The 26,494-nt window shown below is 45.7% G+C and overlaps 2 protein-coding genes across 6 annotated transcripts in view; one reads left to right on the top strand and one right to left on the bottom strand.

Moving 5' to 3' along the window:
- The window catches only part of KCNMB2 (potassium calcium-activated channel subfamily M regulatory beta subunit 2), a 1,082,301-nt gene that overhangs the window by 641,931 nt on the left and 413,876 nt on the right, over positions 1–26,494 (top strand). The gene's annotated exons all lie outside the window — the stretch shown is intronic.
- LOC146786015 (zinc finger MYM-type protein 1-like) lies at positions 16,093–20,667 on the bottom strand. Its single transcript, XM_085635404.1, has 2 exons — positions 18,621–20,667; positions 16,093–16,499 (listed from the first exon to the last, which is right to left on the bottom strand). Exon 1 carries the CDS (start codon positions 20,640–20,642, stop codon positions 18,660–18,662), a length of 1,983 nt encoding a protein of 660 aa, XP_085491530.1. The 5' UTR covers positions 20,643–20,667; the 3' UTR covers positions 16,093–16,499; positions 18,621–18,659.

Here is a 26,494-nt window from a genome sequence, read left to right as displayed (position 1 = left end):
CGTCAACGACGAAGAAACATGCAAGGTCATGAACTCCATCCACTCTGGATCACCGTCAGACCCTTGCCCTCACCACGTGTTCAACAAAGCCGACGCAACCATCGCACCCCAACTACGGAAGGTAATCAACGCCTCCTTCGAGACAGCCACATTCCCGGACAGCTGGAAGCACGCCGAAATCAACGCCCTCCTCAAGGAGCCCAAGGCAGACCCCAAGGACCTCAAGAACTTCCGACCCATCTCCCTCCTCCCGTTCTCGACGAAGGTTATCGAGAAAATCATCAACGCGCAACTAACCCGCCACCTTGATGACAACAACACCCTGGTCCCGTCCCAGTCCGGGTTCAGACAAAACCACAGCACTGAAACAGCCCTCATCGCTGTCAAAGATGACATCAGGCGACAACTCGACAACGGCGAAACTTCAGCCCTCATCCTCCTGGACCTTTCGGCCGCCTTCGACATGGTCTGCCATCGCACCCTAAAAACACGCCTTCAAGAAGCCGGGATCCATGAGAAAGCCCTCAGCTGGATCACATCCTTCCTCTCCGGCAGAACCCAGAGAGTCCAACTCCCACCCTTCCTATCCGAAGCCACCGACATCATCTGCGGCGTACCCCAGGGATCATCACTCAGCCCGACGCTGTTCAACATCTACATGGCCCCCCTCGCACAAGTAGCCCGTCAGCACAACCTCAACATCATCTCCTACGCCGACGACACCCAGCTCATCCTCTCCCTCACCAAGGATCCGCACACCGCCAAAACAAACCTCCACGGGGGAATGAAGGCCGTCGCCGAATGGATGCAGAGCAGCCGTCTGAAACTGAACTCGGACAAGACGGAGGTTCTCATCCTCAGATCCACCCCCTCGGCCTGGGACGACTCGTGGTGGCCTACAATGCTGAGAACATCACCCACACCTACCGACCACGCACGCAACCTCGGATTCGTCCTCGACTCCTCCCTCTCCATGTCGAAGCAGATCAACGCCGTCTCCTCCTCCTGCTACAACACCCTCCGCATGCTCCGCAGGATCTACAAGTGGATCCTGTCCGAAACAAGGAGAACTGTTACACAGGTCCTCGTCAGCAGCAGGCTGGACTACGGCAACGCACTCTACGCAGGAATCCCAGCCAAACACCTGCATCGACTACAACACATCCAAAACGCCTCCGCACGTCTGATCCTCGACGTACCTCGACGCAGCCACATCACCCCCCACCTGAAAGACCTGCACTGGCTCCCCGTCGACAAGAGGATCACCTTCAAACTCCTCACCCACGCACACAAAGCACTCCACAACACCGGACCAGCCTACCTGAACGACAGACTCAACTTCTACACCCCCACCCGCCAGCTCCGCTCAGCAAACCTCGCCCTCGCGGTCGTCCCCCGCATCCAACGAAAGAACACCGGCGGCAGATCATTCTCCTACCTCACCACCAAGACCTGGAACACCCTCCCCACCCACCTACGGCAGACCCAGGACATGCTCACCTTCAGAAGACATCTCAAGACCTGGCTCTTCGAGCAGTAGCAGTTCCCCCCTCCCTTCAGCGCCTTGAGACCCTCACGGGTAAGTAGTGCGCTTTACAAATTCCTTGATTGATTGATTGATTGATTGATTGATTTCCCTCTTCCATTCTTTGTCTACCTCCCCTGCTCCTATCCCCTCTCCCCTGAATCTCTCCCCTTACCTGCTTTTTCCCTTACGTATGTTTTTAACGCATGTAACTACGCTCCAGCAACTTGTAACTATGCTCTGAAACTGTGTAACTTGTAACTATGTAACTTGTAACTATGCTATGAAACAATGCTCGTCCTCATGTAAAGCACTCTGATACCTCCGGGTCTAGCCAGCGCTATACAAAACTTTTCAAATAAATAAATAAATAAATACATTTCAGGTTCTATTATTATTGCTCTTCTGGAGTCCCAGGATAAGTATTTTTTCACTCAAAGATGGCGCTTGTTTAGAATGCTGCTACACCATCTTGTTGCACTAGTCACAGTCAGGTATGTTTTGACTAGCTTCTCTCACAAGCACATTTTCACTGGGGTGCTTCTGGTGCTATTTGACAGGGTCTCCCCTGCAATTTGAGGATGTCCACATTACCTAGTGCCTAATCGGTCACACATAAGCATTACAACTGATGACTTTGCTCTGTGTTTTAATCTAACATAACGTTGTCCATGTTTTAGACACTTGGGGCCATATGTATCATTCAAAATAGCGATCGCAAATGCCGAAATTCGCAGAATTTCGGCGTTTGCGATCGCAATTTAGCTAAGTGGGATGTATTAAGGTAAAACTGCCTCGCAAAATAAGGAATCGCAATGTAAGAGGCACAGAAAAAGTGCAATTTGGGCTAAAGGAATTGCAAATTACCACCTAGTTCAAGTTGGTGGCAATTTGCGATTTCTCAGAAAAATGCACTTTATTGCATTTTTCAAAGTGCCATGTGACGCACATACATGCTCTCAGGGCATGTATGTGTGCCACATGTGCACACATGCACATTTCAGGGATGCAACAGGGTGTCCTTTTGACACCCTGGCACCCTTGAAATTGCATTCTCAATTTGCGATTCTCTAATTGAGAATTGCAAATTGAGAATGTCTCCCCATTCATTCCTATGGGCCTCTAGGCCCATAGGAATGAATGGGGAGGTATTCCTTAATTGCGAATCGCAATTTGCAATTCGCAATTAAGGAATATGTAGGATTCGCAACATTATTTGCAAATCCTACATACATAGCGTTTTGCGATTCTCAAATAGTGATTCGCAAAAAATCGCTATTTGAGAATCGCAAAACCAAACTTTCATACATATGGCCCAAAGTCTTGTAGCACATACACCCTAGATCCCTGATGACATTACCCTGTGTTTTTGGAACTAGACCCCACACCGCTCATAGATTGGCCACAACAGCAATGAATAGTACGGTTTTATGCAGATGTTTTGCTCACTTACCTACTCTAAGTTAATTGACATTGTGTTGGAATGTGTCATTGTAGTCCTCCACTTGACAGCTTCGCATTGTGCGGTTACATAAGATGGGGCTCACTGTAGCTGTGGACAAAAATTAGGGGAAGGATTATAGACCCTTTTGGAGTATTTAACTTATATTGAGTTAGAGGCAACTATGTTCACTTGTATTTACCACCTTACAGATGCAATGTCTAATAACACCTGCTCATCTTTCATAGTTATGAGTATTACTAATGCTTGACATTCTTGGGAGACATCTTTAAGGTCAGAATTTCCTTTTTAGTCTGCTACTTGCCTAGGTTATCAATAAGACACACTCGGATTCTTGACTTCCAGCTAAATCTATCATATATTTGCACATTTGATAGATTTTGCATTGAGTGTGTACTTGTGGATGCCATATTGTTACAGAATGTCTATGGAGAGACCACATACTCCTTACGACTACGAATTTTCCTTCAATACAAAAAATATCACAGATGGAAAAATAATATTTTGATACTAAAATAAGTATAGGTAAGCAACACTTATATTTGCACTTGTCTCAAGACTTTCATTAAGACAATGAGAAATAGATAATATGGATAGTCTATTTCAAATGGTAGAATCGGACATTTACCATGCTGGAATCAATGCTGACCAAAGAAGAAACATAGCAGGAAATAAGTAGGATCTTTATTCCCTTATCTTATTCCTTTCTTTTCAACTTTCTTAACTTTGTTTTACTTTTTAATTTGCCTCTTTGTCTTTTTTATTCTCTGCTCAATTTTCTTTGTTTTTTTTCTTTTTTCTTAAATAAGTGCCAATAGTTGATTGGATGAATAAGACCATATTTAAAATAAAATGTGATGATTGGAATTAAACACACTTATCCAGTGATATGATTTCCTCAATTCCTTTTATCATCGAAGGATTTTGAAGCAGTCTGTGGTTGATATCTTCATTACACTTGAGATGTAAAAATTGTTCAGTGGTGTCAACTCCAACTCTTATTTGTTATGTATTGTCGAGTTCAAGAAATTGAATTTCATTCATGTGTTCCTCCATGTCCGTCATCATTGTAGGATTCAGGAACGCGTTACTTTTAGAACCGTATCTTCATGAAAGACACACAGATGCAAGCCTTGGTTAAATATATGTGAAATAGATTAGAGACACTGGACATTCACAGGACCAAACAATATGGCGTTGATGTTCAATTCTAGGTTGCCATAGTTTATGGCAAGTGCTAACTGTTCATAATATGAACTTAGGTTGATAGTATGAATATGTTCAGTTTTAATGAGTTTATGGTTGTAATTATGTACTGTTTTTGGTTAACAACCCTGAAGAAGTTCAGTGAGGAGGAATGTCATGTGTTTGTTGTTTCCAGCTGTCTTTTCAACTACAAATGTTTTGGAAACATTGAATAAAGAGGGGCTTTAAGAGAATCACTTATTTGAAGAAACTCAATAAAAACAATTATATTTGAAAGAACAGTCAATGATATGCATCAAAGATTCTTTACATAAATACTGCTTATGTACTGTTGATAACACTCATTGACATTGCCCCTCCCATTAAAGGCTTAACATTTGCACCAAATACATGTGTGTGTGTAGCAAGATCTGCAAATGGTTTATTCACAAGTTTGGCAGACATTTTCAACAATTTTATAAATTAGGATGAGTCCCTACCACCATAATTGTTCTGGTGACCAGTTTAGCCGTACCATGCTGCTATCGAAATGAAACATTTAATACGTATTCACTTCACACATGAAATCATCGTCATCTACATTTCTCGCACCAGGTACGATTTTCTTGACTTGAGACTAAAATAACTCTGCCTCCTTCTCTTCTGTCCAATGAGCTTCAACATTGACCATGCTCCCAAGCAGCTCTGAGTGCGATCTCTCGCCGCATTCGTAGGCTAGATAAACCTACGTTACATCCAAATTGTAAGGCTATCTCGGTCGTAGTGGATAGTGCCTAATCCTTACAACGTATACATGCAGATGTTGTTTGTCACATTCAGTTCTTTATCTCCTATATGCATTCTATACAGAAAGCAATCCTGTTTTGCAACTTTTTCTCCAGTATTGGCAAAGCCATGCTGCATTAATTTGAATGCCAGGATTTGAGCATGCAACACACGAGCACAGCATTTCCAAATGTCTGTGTTTACTGAAAAGATCAAAATGAAGAGCTTGGCTGGTCTGCTTTGTTTTGTAGAGCTCGAATGCTTCTTCCAGGCTGAGTGATGCCATATTAAACGATTCTGGCCTCATTACTTACGGAGGATCTTTACTAATCAGAGACCTTGGCGTCCTTGTCACAGTCCTTACAGAATGAGTCTAGCCCACCCAAGACAGGCTGCCACAGTGCCTGCTCTGCAGAAACCCAACATGTATTGCCTCATGCCCGTATGACTTTACCACGCATGCCTTTACCACGCACGTTAGGTATATTTAAGATAAGTAAAAAAAAAAAATATTAGGTTTCATTGTTTTCTTTTTTGGGTCGGAAACCCATCAACTCCTCCTTTTTAGGTCTCGCCTGACCCAGCGCATGCGCTGATCTGGCGAGACTTTTTGAGAGGGCTCCAAAAAGTGCTACCAGGCCAGCCTAGAGCTACAGTGCATGTGCGCGGGCGCGCGCGCCTCGCTTTTCCACGATTACTTTCACGTTCGCAGCCGCACTGCCGCTGTGATGTTTGATCGCGATTACTTTCGCGGCCGCTTGGCATAGCCAATAGGTCTCGCTTTTGGGACCTTATAAGTATTTAGTTATGCAACTGTTGCATGGCTAAACACTTATAAGGCCCCAAAGGCGAGACCTACTGGCTATGCCAATGCTTGTTTAATTTACTCCTAACCTTCCTTTACCATTACCCACATTAAACCTTAAAATTACCCTAGCACCCTTTACCACTTCCCATCCCTAAACCCTTGAAATTACCCTTACCACCTTTTACCACTACCCAACCTTAAACCCTAAAATTACCCTTACACCCCATAAGACTGACACTGAGCCCCTGCGGGAACAGATACTAAGACTTTATTGTACATATTTATAGCAGTAAACAATAGTCACTAACCAGAGCCGATCCCTTCGTATATGCCACATCAAGTACAAAGAGAGCACCCAAAGCCGTAAAAGGGTGCCTTCCATGTCGATCAGTGGAGCATAGATCTAATGCCCCTGGAGTAGCAGGTCCAGGGAACAATGCAGGTAACACCCTGACCACTACGCGCAACAAGGGTACCTTCAAACATGGGAGTCAATTCGCCAAAATGCTATTTGACCTTTACTTTGACCCACACACACATGCTTACACATACTAACACATTCACACACTCTCCCGCTCATAAACACATTCTCACCCGCAAACATGTATTCAACATACTTTTAACAGCATTTTTTACTTACTTTAACTTCCAGATAGGGGCATATTCTACCTAATGTATTCTATTTTTTAGTTCACTAATAGTGAATATTATTCACTATTTGTATTATTAAAACAATTGACAAAAACCAGGCAAGTGGAGCTCCAACCAGCGTCCATTAGGAAGAGCTATCCCTGTGTTCCAGGCACTTATTTCTATCACCTTTGAGGCTAGGGGTCGCAAAAGCAGTGCCACAGGTAGCAGAGGACAAGCCAGGGGTCGCAGCTGTGACCCCTGGCACCCCCTAAATGACGGCCATGCCTTCAGATGGAAAAAAGGGACAGGTGACACCAAACTTCCACCAAAAACAGCTCAAAAGCCTTTGCCCTGTGGACACATTTACATTGTCAAGCTTGAGGGTCTGTATTGCCCATCTGAAGGAGGAAACCAGGAACAGCATAGTTTACTAAGTGCATAAAGGGCAAAGATAGATCACATACACATATAGAGCATTCAGTAGCATCTATGCCATACCCATGAAATCTGCACCGAGGCATTATGCAGCCTTGGGGGGAAAGGCAGTGACCTCAATGACCTCTGCAGCAGTTACCCCTCCAAGATCAGACTGTTCTCATGTTGCTGAGTTTGCTTTGCGTTGATGCTGCACTGCCTGGCCCTTTGTGTACTAGGCTTCCTTGGTTAACACAAAACCTTGCATGTTGCACCGAAAACTTCCTGGTGCGCACCGATGCCTGCACTACTGTGATCTTATGGCAACAACCAATGGCTACCAAACCTCATCACTTGAGATCTAGGGGGATATTTACAATAAAATGTGGGAGCACGGTGTTACTCCAAAATTGGTAACACTCCGCTCCGACATTTTTTAAATACAGGGATGTGCCGTATTTACAATAATACGGTGCCTCCCTGCTTTTCCCCTAGTGAGGGCACTAGAAAGTAGCCTAGAACCAGAGCAGGCACCTTTGCGCCATTTTGCAAGGGTGCCTGCACTTCAGGGGCAAATGTTTATGTGCAGGAAGGGACACCTTCCTGCACATAAACAATCTTTAAAGGCGATTTGATTTTTCTGCAGCTGCAGCACACATGGAAAAAGCTAAATACAAGGTGAAATTAATCATTTCTCCTCGTAGCGCCGTCCTAAGACCAGGTTTTACCCGGTCTTAGTTTTTGGCGGTGCCCCATCCTCGTAAATGTCGGGCAGCGTCAAAAAGCAATGGGTGTTGTGGTGGAAAGCCCACAGCATCACCCATTGCCTGCCTTTTTCCGCAGCGGACTGCTGCAGTAAGGGGCATATTTACAAGGTGGCGTTAAGCCACGTTAAGTGGCTTACCGTCACCTTGTAAATATGGGGTAGAGGGCAACACCACCGAAACGTCAGAAAAAGTGATGCTCCGGTGGCATTAGGGGCTTGTAAATATGCCCCCTAGTGCTGTCTTAGAGCCAGGCAGATAGACATATGCTGCTTCAGGGTCCTACTCACCTTCCAATGCCCACCTCTCACCTGGTCCCTGAGGTGTGTGGTACAGTTGGAATCCATGAACCCACGAAGAAAGACCCACACCCAAACACCCCAAACCTGCAGTAAGTAAGCACCCCCCTTCTGCTGAAATATGGTGCATGAAGAACCACAGGGCACCCAGACGTCACCTGAGCATGCCCAACCAATAGTGTTTATGCATTGCAAGCGGTCTCTTGTTAAGCGCTGAGTCTCCCTTCTGGGTCTAGCCTGTGCTATAATTAACTCCAAATAAATAGACTAGAGCTAGACTGCTCAACTTCTAGCTTATCCAAGAGGGGATCCCGTGGCCATTTTTGATGAGGATCACATCTCATCAAGGAAGCTGTCATTCGATCTGGACGTGTAATGCACCACTCTAAAATGGCGTCTAGATTTGTCTTTGGCACTACTTGTATGTGTACTACTTATAGCTGCAGGAATTAGTTCTTTTGTCAGAAGTCTGTCTGAACTAATGTTGCCGTAAACTGACTTTATTCAACAAAACCTATGGAACTGTTCATTTGTTTACTGTTTGTGTCCAGTGGTATCTGTTCCTACTCATTTGGGTCTTGGCCACTCTATATAAAAAAAAAACTCATCTCAGGCGGTGGCTATATTGGGGATCATTGAATTGGACCAATTTACCAAGTCATTGTTTATTATTGGTGATTGACTGAAGGGTGTTGCTTTCATATGCGTTTTTATTTTGTTATTTGTGCTGAGTACGATATTGTGTGACAGTTTGGTGTCGTTTCCTCTGTAATTGGTGTTATGAGTTGGTTTTATGATACAAATATGTTTAAAAAACCTGCAAAATAAAAATAAATAAGCAAAAAAAAAATGTCAATACATGCATATCCACACAGAAAAATGTGACACAGACTGAGAGACCCCACCATGCACTGGGGGCAATGAACAGCTGTGCACGAGACAGGACACAGGCCTAGTGATTGGCGAGCATAAAGGACGTAATCAGGAAGTTAAAAGTAGTGAGCAACCATGAACAGACAGGGAAAAAGTGCCCAAAAAGCCTCAAGCCACACCCCCCACAAGACCAAAACAGGGCCAGGATGGAAGTAACCTTCTCGTATACTATGTTCTTGTCTTTCTCCTTTATTCTCTATCCTCTCCCTTTTCATTCATTCTTACTCTCTTAGCAGGTCAGTGGATGAGGGGACAGACAAACATATATGCCATGTAACTGTATCCTCGAAAACCACCGCCAGTTTGGGCTGCCGCCCTGCAACGATAAAGCGAGGTTGATTGTATGTGTAAAAAATCAATAATAAAAATACTTTGAAATAGAAAGTAGTGAGCAAATAAAAAACCGTGCTAACTATATTCTTTGAGATATTATTTCATGAGATTAATAATCACGGCTGCTTGCCTCAGGGATGGGTGACTCGAACCTGTGAAGCGCGTGACAAGGCTGACCTGGAAGTCATGTTTTTTTCATCATACATTTCGGATGGCTGTGGCAGCGGAACAGCCCGGGCCCTCCTCGCGGCGCTTGTCGTGAGCAGTGTTTCTGTGAAGTTACACCCCCACCCTGCTCGTGTGGAGCTCTGAGCACGGAGGTGTGTCGAAGCAACCCCGGCTCGCGCATTGCGTCATCAGCTCGTGAGGCACCGGTCCTCTGTGTGCTCCTGGTGGCACCGGTGCCACACCCACCTTTAATGAGAGCCCGCGGGGGTGTTCAGGGTTTGTTCTGCGAGCCTTGGTGCGGAGGTCCGGCCCTGCCGGTTCTCTTTAAGATGACCCTACTATCTCCAGCTCTTTCGGCGTTCTTATGTGAGTGTTTCACATCACAGATGCGCGTTGTGTGTATGTTTGTCTACATTGCATTTCACTGTAGTACTGGGATTTTTTTGTATGTTTTTCTGCAATGCCGTGAGGCTAACAGAGACTTCATTTTTATATCGTTGGAGAATTTGGACACGCATTAACGTAAAAATGTTTGACGGTGTGATTTATTGCAAATAATTAAGTTGGGGGAAAACGCACTGAAATGTTATTGGTGCCTCAATTTATTATCAGTTACTTTGCAAATGTAAACTTCCTATAGATAAATTAATACATCACTGTTTCGATTACTTTTATTCCCATCTGCTCATTCTTTCCTGTCAACACCCCACTGTCCCAACAGGGACAACACCTGCCCTCCCCCGCCTCACTTCAGAGATGTCATGGCCTACACACTGTCGCTTGAGCAGGCTTCCCTTACAGTGTATCACCCTTCCTCAGGTTCGGCTGCAAAGCATCTCTCTGCCCCAACCAGAGGCCAGGGCCACCAATGCTTAATTTGTGGTGGTGTTTTCTGGCGCTCAGCACTTATTTATGGCAGTCCACTGCGTGGTGGGGGTTGTGTCTGTCTGTTTTTGAGCAGAGCACACCAGTAGAAAGTTTAATAATATGATTACGATAAAAAATATTAAAGACACCAGCGCCTCCAGGCCCTATCTATAGCTTTGGGTGAGATGAAATAGTCCAGTTGTCACATGGGTAGGAATGTGACAGTTAGTAGTTAGCAGTGATGCTGCCATTTCACAGAGGTAGTGGATTATGGAAGCTACAGTGACCTTCTGAGGAATACCATGCACTCCTGAACTTAGTTTTTTTTTTTTTTACAAACTAAGCACTGAGGGCAACTTCCACCCACATTCACGATCAAACACCATCTTACGCTTTGGCCCACCTTGAAACTCTTGTCCCGCACAGAGGTGGAAGTATATTAAACGCACACTGCCAAAGCCAATAGATCTGGCTTGCAAATAGTGTGTAAAGAATAGCGCCAAAGTGTAAGCCTTTCCTCTTGCTTCGGGCGATAATAAGAACCATCGAGTTTTTTTTTAAAACACAGCTATTACATTAAAAGAATGAGACACGGTTTCTCTGCTTAGATAAACACAGCAAGACTGAGGGCCTCATTTAGATATTGGTGGACGGTTTACTCCCTCACAACGGTACAGAAATCCCGTGCGCCGAAAAATAAATCCCATTAGATTCTATGGGATTTATATTTCGGCGAAACCCGTCACAAAGGTGACGTGTATCCCGTCCGCCAAAATATTAATCCCATTATATCCTATGGGGTTTATATTTCTGCGAAACCCGTCACAACGGTCACGGATATCCCGTCCGCCGAAATATAAATCCCATTAGATTCTATGGGATTTATATTTCGTCGAAACCCATCACAAAGGTGACGGATATCCCGTCCGCCAAAATATTAATCCCATTAGATTCTATGGGATATCCGCCACCGTTGTGACCGAGTAACCCGTCTGCCGAGATCTAAATCGGGCCCTGAGTCTCTAATATTCTGCCTAAGCGGTATCATAAAAGTTAGGTTAGAGCTCACATGATAGTGACAATTAAAATAATCACATGCACAGAGATGGCTTAGTAGGTTGGTACACTACTTCTAAGAAATTTAGTCATAGGTGTGAATCTCAGTAAAACGTCTAACTGATTCTGCCTTTCATCATTCCAAGGCTGATAACTAGGACCATGCAGTTGAATAAAAATGCTACTATTCATTTAAAAACAATACACTGTTGTGCATTTCACTGTGTAGGTAAACACATAAAACGTGTTTCTGTAATATCCCACCAGCAGGTTCATACATGTTATGTAAATGTGCAGAGCAGCTGCACATTGAAATGTATAGACCACTAGCACATGGTCCCTTAAAAAGGGGTCCACGTTCACATCAATGTGTGCCAATCAGGCTAAAGTATTCCCCTTTTTAGGTCTCGCCTGACCCAGCGCATGCGCTGGTCTGGCGAGACTTATTGAGAGGGCTCCAAAAGTGCAACCAGGCCAGCCTAGTGCTACAGTGCATGTGCGCGGGCGCGCGCGCCGCACTTTACCGTGATTACTTTCACTTTCCCGGCCGAGCGGCCGCTTTGATGTGTGATCGTGATGCGATCACTTTCACTTTCACGGCCGCTTTGCATAGCCAATAGGTCTCGCTTTTAGGACCTTTATAAGTATTTCGTTATGCAACTGTTGCATTGCTAAACACTTATAGGTCCCAAAGGCGAGACCTATTGGCTATGCCAATGCTTGTTGAGTCCTGCCACGGCAAATGCTATGGCCATGCTAGAAGAGGGCAGTGGAAGCATACAGTCATATCTCTACATACAGGGGCAGCATACACAGGTGCTGCTGTGCCTTCTTTCAATACAGCTGTTGCACTCACAGTGGTACACCCTCAGGGCACTGTATGCTATATATTGCATGAGAAAAATATCACATCCACTCCATCGACCTAACAAATACATAGCTAGATAAGTATAGTGTAATTAGATGCGAAGTCAAGAATAGTAAATATATACTTACCTTGGTGATGAAGCGGAGGGCGATCTAGTGATGTGATATATTTGTTGGTCGAACCCCAACATAACGTAGTAAAATCCTCAAAGAGGAATGGCATATACAAGCCAGCGAAACAGGAGCAGAGGGAAACAAAAGCGGGAGAAAGAACGAGGTTGCAGGGCCGACCCACCAGCCAGCCAACATGACACCTATGCAGAACATGGTCTATTAAACTGCATAGCATATATGCAAAACATTCAATTCATATTATACAGAAAAAATGCTAAAAAAATCAACATGTGCATAACATGATAAAATAAACTTCTAAAATCTTTTCCCCTTAATTAATAATATCTTCACTGTGCAAAATACATAAAAATACCCCTTTTTGCCTTCAAATGTACAAATTGGCTGGGTCTGTTACAGGAACGGGAGGCGGAGCGATCTCACAGTGCCAGCGTACAAATGCTCCACCCTTTTCCATTGGCGTCCTGGAGTGCGTATCCTGCTGCCATCAAATGCAATGAAGGCACGTGCCCCAAATAAAAGAGTGCTCTAGTAACACTGCTCAGCCGCCATTCACAGTAATTGCTGCAAACACAGTAATCTCCCTCTTCAATTTCACAAGACAGCCGAGGACCAGAAAGAGACCATTCCTCTCTAGGCAAACTCAAAAAACTACACAGCAATCACACTGTCAGTCCCTGTAAAGAGGCTAAACTCCATGCATCATGGTTGACAGTTTCAACTCTCAGTGGATATGGTGTGGGCTGATGCAAAATGTTAATGACACTGGTAACAAGCAAGGGCTGGGGGAAGTTGACCTACTGGCACTCTCTCTCTGTGTATTGATGTTATTGCCCTTAGTGAATATCTAAAGCAGTCTTTAGCCAGACCTTAAAAATAGTGGACCTCTGACCAGCCAACAGCGGCAGAGGAGGATGCTCCGCCGAGATGCCGCCTTTGGGGGTTGGGGTTCCACAGGGCTCTGTGCTGAGCCCATCACTGTTTAACATCTTTATGTCCCCCCTGGCGGCGGCGGTGGAGGCTTTCGGGGCCCAGATTGTGTCCTACGCCGACGACACGCAACTTCTCTTCACCTGTGGTAAAGATCAACCATTTGATGGAGAGAGTATTCGGGGTTGTTTGGGCAGGGTATTCGACTGGTTTCAGCATAACAACCTGAAGGCCAATTCTAGTAAGTCGGAGGTCCTTTTTTTCGGCTGTGTCACCGACCCTGAGTGGCGGCAATGGTGGCCATCTGAAATGTGCCCTCCGGCTCAATCATCTGTGGTCGCTAAAAATCTTGGCGTCAAACTTGATAATAAGTTATCACTGAAAGCGCACATCCTGGGTCTGGCCGGAACCTGCTTTGGTATTCTGAAGATGCTCCGCAAGTTTCTTCCATTGCTCTCTGCGGAGCATAGGCGGATTACAGTACAGGCGCTCATCGGGTCCCGGCTCGACTATGCCAATGCCCTCTTTCTTGGCCTCCCGGACTACCTGGTCCAACGCCTGCAGGTGGCACAAAACTCTGCTGCCCGCGCCATCTTTGGCTTGCATAGGCGGTCACGAGCCTCTGGGCTGCTGCAGAGGCTTCATTGGCTGCCTATCCGTAAGCGGATTATGTTCAAATCCCTTACGTTGATGCATAAAGCCCTGTTTGGCTTAGGGGCTGGGTATCTTCGGCGTAGATTGAACCTTTATCGTCCTGCCCGCTCACTGCGGTCCGAATCTCATTTTACTGCCGTGGTGCCACGTGTGCGGAAGGCGCGGACTGGGGGCCGTTCCTTCAGCTTTAAGGCACCCCAGTTGTGGAACTCTCTGCCATTGGCGCTACGCAGCACCTCGAATCTACTCCAATTCAGGAAGAGCCTGAAGACTTGGCTTTTTAATGTTTAACTGTTTCTCTTTGCGGGGTCTGTCTCTTTTCTTTCAGCATTCGTTTTCTTTTCTTGTTATGTTATCACACACGGAGCCGCCTGTGGAAAGCGCCGGGACACTCTTTTAGAGTAGCTGTGCGCTATATAAGTTTATTTTTAACATAACATAACATAACAAGACGCTGGTGGCCAAAAAACGTCATAGTTTATATGCCGCCCTGCTCAGCAGAAGCACCAGTGAAGGTGGCTGCAAGACACACTCACACTGTGATCAAAAAGTCAGTTTTGTGTTTGCTGCCCCATAAACCAAGGGTCAATACAGTGGAAAAGACAAATTCAATTTTCACACTAAAAATAGCAAAAAGTTGTTCTTTGAACAAAACAGCAACACATCTCATTAAAAAGGTTAGGTGCTTAGCGCACTATTAAAGCAGCATAGTACAGCCAAGACCATCGTTTTATGGCCAGTGGAAGAACACCATTGAAAATCATCAAAGTGATTTTGGACACTTCACTTTAAAACATGGCCGCGATCATTTTTTTCCCCTGCTTGGTGGTAAGGGTGTCAAACTAAGACTATGTATTGGGTTGAATCGAATTAAGTCTGAGAATAAATTCATGCTCAACCTGGAACAGGGCTGACACTATATTTACCGGATAAAAGGCAGGCGCCTTAGTTTGCCACCAGCAGGGGGAGCTAGAATGCAATTAAAGGTTTTATACATGTGCCACTGTTCACAGTTAAAATGGGTGTACCGGGGTGGGGTGGGGGGGGGACAATGTCATTTTCTCAGGGGCTTCCACAACCTGTGTACTGAAGTTCCATGGGGAGACCCTTCCCTGATCAGGGCACTTGCAGCCATGTACATTCAGCACCAGAAGCAAAGATTGGACTGCACGTATCCCTGTCTGAAAGGCTAACTAATACCCACAATGCTTTGCAGCTGCACCAGGGTTTAAGATAGCAAATGTTGACAAGCAAATAGAAAGCTGATTGCCAAATGTATGGGGTGAGGAAGGAGGGGTAGAGGTGGGTCAAAGAAAAAACTAAATTTGTAAGACAGAAGAAGTGAGTAGAGGAAGGAAAATATGCTAAAGCAAAAGAGAGGTAAGGAGTAAGTTGTGCAAATATGAAACAGTATAGAGAAGAAAACACTTATGAGACGATGAAAAGTCTGCTAAATTACGATTTGGCCCTGTAGAGAAAATAAACAAATAAATAAACAATATCAGTTAATTGTAATTGAAATTGTAAAGCAAAAGCATTCGGGGGAGATTTACCAAATCTCCACACAACGCAGCACAGCCTCCTGCGAGGCTGCGCTGCGTTGCGCAGCAGGGAAGGAGCAGGAGAGCGCTATATATTTTCAAAGATATGGCTCTCTCTTCCCCATTCCTTTGTGCCCGTGCTCTTTACAGCTGCCGTGCACCATGCAACACCTTAGCGCCGCAGTGCTAGGGTGTGTGCATGAGCCCAGCATAGGTTTTGTGCAGGAAGGGTACCCTTCAGGGGCGGTGGGTGAGATTAGAAAGTGGTGGGGCGCAACCGAATTAGCATACAGCACCGTAGCGAGCGAGCGCAGCTCGCGAGCCCGAACCCCAAAAGGGGGGTTTGGGGGGATTACCCCCCCCAAGAAAATTTTGGAAAAAAAGAAGAAAAATCGTGCATTTTCAAGCAAATTTGAGAAAGCAGGAAGGTTAATAAAGCAATTGTGAAAGTGCAGTTATTACATTAATAGATGGCATAACATAGGTAGCTGCTTATTCAGTATTACCACAGAGCTTCATACATTCTGTCCTATTATGCTCAGGTGCTGAATTCAGACTATAAGACTCATGGAAATCTCAGCTCTAAGAGTAGAAGAAGTTGCACAGCAGTGTAATGGTTGCCAGGCTCGTTCCGCAGGAGCGTCAGGAACTTGAAGAAAAGTCCACAGTCTTCCCCTACGGCCTTCCGACTCTATTAGAATAGACTCTAGAGTAACGAATGGCACGCAAGGGGAAAACAGGGAAACAAAACAAGGAAAGGCGGGGGAAGAAAAACAGTCTTACAACATACTGAATATTAGACTCTAGAGTAACGAATGGCAAGCAAGGGGAAAACAGGGAAACAAAACAAGGAAAGGCGGGGGAAGAAAAACAGTCTTACAATATACTGAATATAAAAGAGGCAGCGCAATGCGCTGTTACCGTGATTCTGGTTGAGCTGAACTTTGTACACACACTTCACATAGGTCCACGCAAGTACCCCAAATATAAATGGTATAAAGCAGTGTTTCCCAAACTGTGGTCACATTCCCAGGGGGGTCCTCAGGCAGTAATTTTAAAAGCACAAAAAAGTTCCTTGTAGAATCAGCAGTTTTCCAGCAACAATAAAAGTGTCAAGATTACGTCGGTGATTAATGTACCTGCTGGAGAGAGATGAGAGTTGTGTCAAGTGGCAGCTTTGACTTATCTAATGTAGCACAGAGGGTTAATATGCCTACTGCAAAGAACGTGTACCATGCATTTTGAAAAACATTTTTTATGTGCCTAGGTTAGTGGGTTACTGCTTTAGTCACAGATTCTTTTGTTACTGTGCAGTTCATAAGTGACAATAGTAATCTAGCACAGTGACCTATAAACTGTCATCAAAGAGCTGCTTGCAAGCTGCATGATACAAGTTAGAAACATATGTTTGTTTCAAGTCTTTCATTATCCTAATCCTGCTAAAAAGGTTTATTTGGGTGGAAATACATTTTTATTGTTAAAGTCAATGCTAACCACTGTTATGTTCTGAATCCTGAGTTTGTGCTTCTCCAGACCAAGCACTCTTTAAAAATGCCTACCAGTATGAATAACATGTGAATCCTACACCCTGTAGTCGCATTTGCCTTATGTAACATTTTCTATACACTGATTTACACGTATGAATCATTGTCTCCATGGGGCAGATTTGCAAGAAAATTGACTGTGTGTGTCGCAAGCCATTTGGCTGCGCCGCACTGAGTCACTTTCGAAGCACAGGGATGCGACATATTTACAACAATATGTTGCATCTCTGTGCTTCCCCCTGTGCTGGCGCACAAACTGCTGCCATACGCCTGCACAGGCACATTTGCACCATGGTGCAAGGATGCCTGTGTCGTGGGGAGATTGTTTATGTGCAGGAAGTAACCCTTCCTGCATGTAAACAATCAGAAATGGCGTTTTTCAACTTCTAAGTGTGCTGCATTAGCACACATAGAACTTGCAAAACGTCATTGTTTTACTGATTGTTTATGTGCAGGAAGGGACACCTTCCTGTACATAAGCAATCACCAGAGGTAATATCCTGTTTCTATGCGTGCTGCAGAATGCAACATGCATAGAAAGAGGAGAAATTAATAAATTTCTCCAAGTTGCCCCTCCCTACGCCTCCCCTGGGGTGGCGTAGCATTCAGACACATTTCCAGATTTACGATTCCTCGTAAATCTGGAAATGTGTCTGGTTCCATGGGTTATGCGTGGGAACACCCACAGCAACACTCATGGAACGTCCCTTTCACGTAAAGTGCTGTGTGCAATTGGGCCATATTTACAAGACCAGTAAAAGTCACGCAGGGTTGCTTTTCCTGCCTTGGAAATATGGGGCACTAAAATGCGTCACTGGTGCATCACTTTTTGTGACGCACCTGTGGCGCAAGGGGCTTGTAAATCAGCCCCTATATGTGTGTGATTTAAGGTGCTCTGACATCCTTCAATGGTATGAGAGATGTTATAAAACAAATTAAATACATGTGACAGAGGGGCTATGGAGAGATGAGGCACTGTTGGAGGAGGATAATATGGGAATCATTGAAGAACCCCAACAAAGATTGTCATATCCTGGTGCATAGTAAGGTCATCATTTACTACTCTTTAAAAGCTGATACAATTCAATATATAATGATACATTTGTTGTAGACTGCACCATTGTTTCCTAAATTGTCTTGGGGGGAGAGCCTCCCAAAGCCCCCTTTGTAGTGGTCAGGCGCACTCACTGCACTAGGTGTGCACTGTATGGGGACTGGTCTGCAAACATTTGCCTGGGCTGCTTTGGGTTTCCAGTCTGGCCCTGGCAGGAGTCTCATACTGCGAAATAAAACCAACCATTTAAAAGTTAGTCATGGAGATGCAGCGCTAACCCTCCTGTTTTTTGCTAATTCTTTCAATATAAAATACTAAAATCCTTAGTAATTCGAGTATCCGTTTTGTGTGCACACGTGTGTTTATTGTTTTCGAATTACTGTTTTAATGTTTGAAATTTAAGTCATACAAATTGCTTGGGGGTCCCCGGCTTCCAGTGGTGACTCAATTGGGGTCCTCAGGAGTAAACAGTTTGGGAACCACTGGTATAAAGGTTTTCGCAATTTGCCAAGGGGAAAGGTTTGATAGGCAACACAAGCAACGAATCGTTCACCCTGCGGGAGACAGGTCCGGCCAGTGAACAAAGGTGAGCAAATCTGTGTAGTCTCCAAATAGAACAAACACTACAAAACTTTTAAAAACAGAGATAACAATGCATTTCTTACCTCAATCAGAATTTTTTGTATTCAAACAAGTAGCAGCATTCACTTTTTGTAGATGAAATCCGCACGTCTCTCTTTCAGTGTAGCAAACTTGTCAATTACTTTCATGTTGAAGTCCGGTATCTTTTGGACTAGCTTGCTCTCTACAGATAGCATCGCCAAAGCATTTAGTCTTTCCTCTAGCATGGTGTTCCTGAGGAATGTCTTTATGCGCTTTAAGGCTGAAAAACATCGTTCAGCTTCTACTGTTGTCATTGGAGTCGTAATCACAATTTTTAGTAAAGTCACTGTCTCTGTAAGTGAGTTTTCCATATGCAGTTTATGAATTAAACTCAGCAAAGTCAAGGCGCTTGTGGCCTTCCGGTACACAGGCATTCCGTAGAGTACAGTTAACTCAGTTCTCAGCTGCTCTTTTTTGAGCATAGGATACGCTTCCACAGCCTGATTCAGAGCACGCTCAGGGAAGGATTCATCATATTGTGCAAACTCTTTACCTTGCAATAAAGTCGCACTCACCAAATGTTTTGTGAACGAAAAGCGTTCTTTCGCCTGCACAATTACAATGTCACATATCTCCTTTCCAATTCGAACCAGAGAGGTGATGTTTTGTCTGCGGTTTGCAAAAACAGAATGCTGCGGCAGTTTGCTCTCTAAATCTTCAACCCCATCTCTCACTTTCATAATCTGTTGTACAAATGCAGATGTATTGGCTTTCACAGAGACAGTATCTAGGTCTTTTCTTTGCAACTGATCGTATAACACATCAACAGGAATCATTATGTCATGAAATAAAAACAGTAAGAACTGAAACTCTTTGTCTTGTAGTGTTCTAATAAAGCCATGGGCTTCATTCTGACTTGTGTGATCAAAGTCTGCTCTGGATGCTATGGCGACAAAACATTTCTCAAGGCCCTCCCTCTGTTCAAAGATTAAGTTGACTGTACGAATGTGAAAGTTCCAACGAGTTGAGGATCCCCTTGGTACGCTTTTGTCCACAATCTCATGAAGGGCTTCTGTTCTTTTGGGGGAACGTGTGAAGAATGCTGCTATGCCTCCGATATCCTGAAAGAAGACTCGTGTCTCTCTGATCTTTGATACCGCCTGTTGCATAATAAGATTGAGTTGGTGGGCGTAACAGTGCACAAAATGAGCATTAGGGTACACATCTCGAATTCTCTTCTGAACTCCACTAAGGCTCCCACTCATTACGGATGCACCGTCATAGCTTTGTGCGATAAGCTTTTGTTTTTGAGGCAGGTCCGGGAAAATTAAGTCCAGTTGACACAGTATTGCTTCAGTGATGGTTGCTGCACTAGAGTCACTTAAATGCGTGAAGCCATAAAATCTTTCCACAATGTTTCTGTCACTGTCAAGGTACCGAAACACTAACACGGACTGTGTTTGAGTGGACACATCAGTGGTGTCATCAGCCTGAATAGCCACAAAGTCTGTGTTTCGCAACTCTTGCACAATATGGCTTCTTATAATTTCGAGCATACAGTCAAGGAGTTCATTTTGTATTGTATTAGAGGTGCCCTTAAAGACTGTAGCATGTGCTAAATGTCTTTCCAAATCCTGGTCTATGGTTGACATTAAATCCACTAGGCCTCGGAAGATCCCAGGTTTTGAGGAAGTTTCCGATTCATCATGGCCTCGCAATGCCAGTTCGAAAGCACCACAGAAACGAATGCAATCAATGATCTTGGATAGATTTTGTCTGTTCTTATCCACAGCTTCATTGTGTTTTTGAATGGATTTGCGATACGCATCATTTATCTGCTGCTCAATTGGTGCGTCTTCCCCCAACATTCCCAGTCTTGTCAGGTTTTCCAGATGATTTCTTGTGAGCGCATGCTTCTTTATTTTTTCAGCGATGTGCTTCAGGTCGACCATTCCTTGCCGTGTCCAAGAAAAGTCACCGCCAAACAGCAAGCAGGGGAAGCAGAACAGAGAATTGCGTATAGGGCAGCCTGTAAGCCAATCAGCTTTTGTGTACCAGGCATTTGAGAATGTACGTTTTGACATTTTTCCTCTGTCCTGGGTAGTTTGCTGTAGGTTTATTTCAGGCTGATGAGGTCCCAATTCTTTTAACTTCAGTTTTCGTTCAAGTGGCCGTGACTGGAATGACTTTGTAATCAGCTCTTGTACTGTATTCATGATGGGGTGTCGGGTGTTGCTGGCCTTACCAATATATATATATATATATATATATTAAAGAAACCTGTCAATAATCAAAGTACAACGTATAAGGTGCAGTGCAATAATATCAAATTTCAGTATAAATACATTATACATATATATTGTGCATTATCCTAATACATCTCAAATGACTGCTAAAAATAGAGCCGTACTGCCTCCTGCCTCTCTGTGCCATAGTGTTGCTGGAGGCACTGAAAGACACTGCTTGAGGGCCTTGAGAGTGACCACATGACATACATGCTCTAACTACGATGTAAAAAAATATATAGCATCAGTTGCCTTACCTTTAACACTGGTGTTTGCTGGGTTGTAGCCGGGGTCGGGTGAGAGAGCAGCAAAGGAGGTTGGGGTCCTCTTGTTGTTTGCTGGAAAATTGCCCCAAAATGCGGTAATGTTTCAGGTTGTCAGGTGCTGAAAATGAAAAGATAACAATTTATTTTTGAAACAGTAGGGTAATGAAACAAAGACTGTGGGGAAAAAACATAACGCTCCAATTTTTTCCTAGACATCAGATGAATCTATTGGAGGCTTTGAAAATAAGGAGAAAGTGACTGCCAGGGAAAGAGGTCCCATCACTGCCCTAGAAACAGTTACCAGATTAGAAGGAATGAATTGAGTGCAAAAACCTGCATCCTCTGAGGTCCAGACATCATTCTCATTGTAAGGTCCCTGAAGAGGCAAGTCTGAGTCTGACCCCTAGGTATCAAATATTTAACCTTTGCAGCGGGTGTCATAACTCTGCAGGACGGTCTGTTCTGTGACCTCATCACTACTCTAGAAAAGTGGCTAGGGATAATGGTGGGGAGATACCCAATCTAGTTAGTAGAGCAAACAAACACACAGAGGAAACAGACAGGGAAACCCTAGTCTTTGTGCTTCTGAAAAGCTGTGTTCTCAGTGTCAATGGGAAATAGGCACATTTTGATTGGTGTCTTGTTTTTTACACCACTTTTTCCCATACATCAAAAGTGTTCCACCAGAATCAGCAACAAAGCAGGCAATTGGACACTGAAAGAGAATGCAGATCCAGGGAGGCTCCAACACAGAAGGGTGTAGAGTCTGGGACATCTAACGTAGTGCAGTTGAAGTGAGTGATGTGTGTTCTGACAGCAGTGAGTGATGTGGACAGTGAGCCTGATGTCTGGGATGTGCCAGAAGGGCTTTTTTATATGTACTAAACCCATTTGGGTTTTGTGATCCATTCCGACTCGTAATTAATTAGGAGGGGTCGTAAAAGGGGTAACCCTGCCTAATTACAAATAGCAAAGGCATTAATAATTTGCTATCATAATTGCGGTCGCAACCATTGGCCAGTTACCAATACCACAAAGGAAGGGTTAACTGATTCACAAAGAGGAAGGCTCATTTGCGAACTGTGTCCACAGCCTGGGAGGGATTTGAGTAGGTGGTTTAAGGCACTTGGCCAGGGCATAGGTCGCATCACAAAAGAAAAGTAAAGACAGGTCGTAAAATGTAGGTGCACTTTTTCTGCCCATCCTTTTGATACATCTAGGACAAAATGGCTTTTCAAATTACCAGGTGGATTTAAAAAGACCCTTTACACTGACCTGCTCCCTGCTGACGAGAGGCAACTACCTCGAAACACGTGTCCAGGGATGGCTAACGCAACACATACTGTTCTTTTTACACATCGTGGCATAGGGGTACCCCCCGTCGCCACTACATTTACCACAGTCCTTTGGGGCAACTTGCTGGTGTGACGAGCAGTGTGCGACCAACTTTTGCATAATTTATTACGGCTCCCTTGAGCCAACGGGCTGACGAGCCTTGGATCTGCACCTGCGCGCCATGAGAGGTACTTGACCTGTTTTAATTACATTTTGGCAGTCCACACGGCACCCCTTTACACTGACCTGCTCCCTGCTGACGAGAGGCAACTACCTCGAAACACGTGTCCAGGGATGGCTAACGCAACACATACTGTTCTTTTTACACATCGTGGCATAGGGGTACCCCCCGTCGCCACTACATTTACCACAGTCCTTTGGGGCAACTTGCTGGTGTGACGAGCAGTGTGCGACCAACTTTTGCATAATTTATTACGGCTCCCTTGAGCCAACGGGCTGACGAGCCTTGGATCTGCACCTGCGCGCCATGAGAGGTACTTGACCTGTTTTAATTACATTTTGGCAGTCCACACGGCACCCCTTTACACTGACCTGCTCCCTGCTGACGAGAGGCAACTACCTCGAAACACGTGTCCAGGGATGGCTAACGCAACACATACTGTTCTTTTTACACATCGTGGCATAGGGGTACCCCCCGTCGCCACTACATTTACCACAGTCCTTTGGGGCAACTTGCTGGTGTGACGAGCAGTGTGCGACCAACTTTTGCATAATTTATTACGGCTCCCTTGAGCCAACGGGCTGACGAGCCTTGGATCTGCACCTGCGCGCCATGAGAGGTACTTGACCTGTTTTAATTACATTTTGGCAGTCCACACGGCACCCCTTTACACTGACCTGCTCCCTGCTGACGAGAGGCAACTACCTCGAAACACGTGTCCAGGGATGGCTAACGCAACACATACTGTTCTTTTTACACATCGTGGCATAGGGGTACCCCCCGTCGCCACTACATTTACCACAGTCCTTTGGGGCAACTTGCTGGTGTGACGAGCAGTGTGCGACCAACTTTTGCAGGATTTAAAAAGAGTCCCTTGTCGTTTCGCACTTTACGGCTGGGTTGTTATTTGTTCTGTTAATGGCGGTAGAATAAAGTTGAAATCCATGGAGATTGTCTCGAAGTATGCGACATTGCGACAGGCCCCCCCCCCTCCCTCTTCTCCCCCCCCCCCGCATAGCAAGCAGCGCCTTCATAAATGCTAGCCCGCGCGCCAGAGTCCCTTTATGAGCACCAGACGCCTACAGTGCAGCGAAGCGCGCAATCCTTAATGCTACCTGCATTGATATTTTATGGCACAAAAGCGACATAACTGTCGGGAATCCCTTTGTTAAATGGCCGCATTAAGCAAGCAGTCTCATGAAATGTCTAATCCCCAGTAACCCTGGTGAAGTGTGTTTGTTTTTGCCGTGTCATGTATGCTCTGGCCGTAAGACCCACAGTAACTTGGCCAGTTATCAGGGAGCGTATTGGAGAGAAGTCTTAGAGTTCTGGAGTGAGGTCATTATTTACAAATGAGATATTAGGAAGATTTCCAAGGGGGTCATTGCTAAAATAGATAACACGGGGAAAGGAAGGCCTTGGCATTAACGGGAATGAAGTTACTGCACAAACCAAGGGAAACAACAACAGCAGCAATGCAATACAAGAGAGAGTAAAAAAGAAAAAAAACACTGTACGAACGACTAAAAACAGTACAGCAAAATCGTGCATCGAAATGCAACGCTGGTGACCAATTAAGAAATGTCCCAAGTATTGTATCAGAAAACCTGGGACTGCATCAGGCAGTAGATGGCTCGATGCGTTTTTCTTTATCTTTGCACATACACGTCTAGAACAGAACTATTTTACTTACTGTACATCGAAGGCCGTCAGAATGTGTGTGTAAATTTATCAATAGTATGTTATCAGACGGCTGTAGTGTGTGGAAAGGTGCTCCCTTAAACCAGGTGTCCTTGTGTGGGGTTCAGAGCAAGCTCAGGCCTCTTCTCGCGGGTGCGGGTGCGGGGGGGCAGGGCACCCGCTTAGACCCACGCCGGTGCGTCCAGTACCAAAACAATCATGGACACTCTGTCTCTGATTGTTACTATCCCTCGAGAATCCTACCCGGTTAGCAGAACACACGGCACCCCGCGCTACCCTCCAAATGGGCTAGCAATGAAAAGTGTCATTTCAGAGCACAGCCAGCCTCTCCCTGCAAACCTTGCACAGCAGCCCCGCCTGTGAACATCCCTCCTTCCTAACATAAAATGTCCTACGATTCGATCCAGACAATATCTCCGATGTCCCCGGCGACCCCTGCGTCCCTCTGCCCCCTCTGCTCGCTTCCCCCGGGTGAGAGCCCGGAGCGGGGAAGCGTGTGTATAAAACGCCATCAGTGAAGGGCTGCTGCAGATTCCAAAATGGCCGTCTGACAACAAGCTGGTGAAGCTGCTGGACGTGCTTTAAAAACAGAGGGATCGGGGCCCCGGCGGTCACCCTGCGAGCCGCGGCCGCCCCACTTCCTTGTCAGTACGCACCCGGTGACAGCCCCAGGCTCGGGGTGCCTCACTGCACCCCATTCCTGCCGACCCACCACAGAGCAGGCGAAATGGCTGCTTCCCTCCCAAACTGCCCGCACGTGCAGGCAGATGACAGTCGGCGCCCTCTCTGCCCCAGTGCCCCCTCTGCCCACATCTCCCGCGTCACGATACCCAGTAACGGGCGCGTATAATGCGACAAGAGAAGCCGGCGATGTCAGCAGCATTCGCTGCAACGGCACGAATCTACCGAGAAACTCGACCAGCAAAGGGCGTGCGGCGTGTCCTAAAGGGCTGTCCGCCTACCAACGCGCACTGTCCCGTTCCCGCTTCGGGGACGTCCGCGTAGAACAATTTACCACCTTTCGTGGTTTCTTCGGGCTCCAAAGGGACTTATTTACCCCAAGATTTGCAAATATCTTCGACAGTAACTAATTCACCCACCTCCTAAAAAACCCTTCTACCCCTGTGGCCTGTGCCCTGACTTCGGGTTCTAGTCCACATTACACAACGGGAAGGGCACCCTTCGTAGAGCACTTAAGGGTATCAAAGCGGCTATTCACCCCAGCGTACCACAACCTTCTTCTGAAACAGAGGCTCGGCTATCTATCCCCTAGCCCACAGACGCCCCTCAGTGCTGTGCCCATACACGAGGGGTATGAATCATAGAACACCTGGTCTGGGCCCCTGGCGTGCCATCTCTACCGAAGTCAAAACGTCGAGTTGTGCCAACGTTTTCAAAAATGCGTAAAATGCGCAACTATTCATGTCCTGTCCGCAGAAGGTTATTCACAAATGTGCTGCAAACTGTCGTCTCAATCCAGCACATCGTATTAGTGCGTCTGACCAGGTATTAGTCATGTCTGAATGCGGGGACTCCAAATCTCTTCTAGGCAGCAACAATCTACTCAGTTTCACAAGTTAGTTGATGAAACGTCACTCCACTGTTCATCTAAAAAAAAGAGTCACTGAACGACAACTCCAAACCAAACTCACAGAAAAGGTGATCTTGTACGAGTAAGACAGCAGCAGCACACACCGTCCCTCACGACCACGAGGCTGTCAGGCTGGGCTCAGGCGACGCGCACGAGTCGAGACAGAGTGGTGAAGTGCACCCGTCACCCGACCGTTACCTATTACGTCACGCGCTCGGCATCCAATATGGATTGCCCGCCCCTGCGGTGACCGGCCAATCCTGGCGCAGTGGCGCTGCATGCAGCACCAGGATTGGCTTGGAGGGCACAGTGACTGCTCGCCCTGTCGCCCTTTTGCTGCCAGCGCTGCCGCCAGCAGGTCCTGCACCCCCCCCCCCCCCCTACTAGCTAATGGGGCCGGCCTGGGTGCGCATGCTCGGGCAAGTTGCTGCCCGAAGCATACATGCGGGGAAAAAAACGTTTTTTTACAGACCTGTCAATCAATCCACACCAGCCAGCCCGGCCCGCCCCCCCCCCCCCTCCCGATAAAGTCGGGTGCTGCCCGGCGCCGTGTAAATGTGGTAAGTAAAGTAGTTAT

This window comes from Triturus cristatus, chromosome 11 (genome assembly GCF_964204655.1).
Source record: "Triturus cristatus chromosome 11, aTriCri1.1, whole genome shotgun sequence".
Taxonomy (NCBI): Eukaryota; Metazoa; Chordata; class Amphibia; order Caudata; family Salamandridae; genus Triturus; species Triturus cristatus.
This window is presented reverse-complemented; position numbering and strand designations above follow the sequence as displayed.

Bases quoted from the DNA above. Each gene is read 5' to 3' on its own strand.
- LOC146786015 (XM_085635404.1), bottom strand. From the start codon at position 20,642: ATGTCAAAACGTACATTCTCAAATGCCTGGTACACAAAAGCTGATTGG.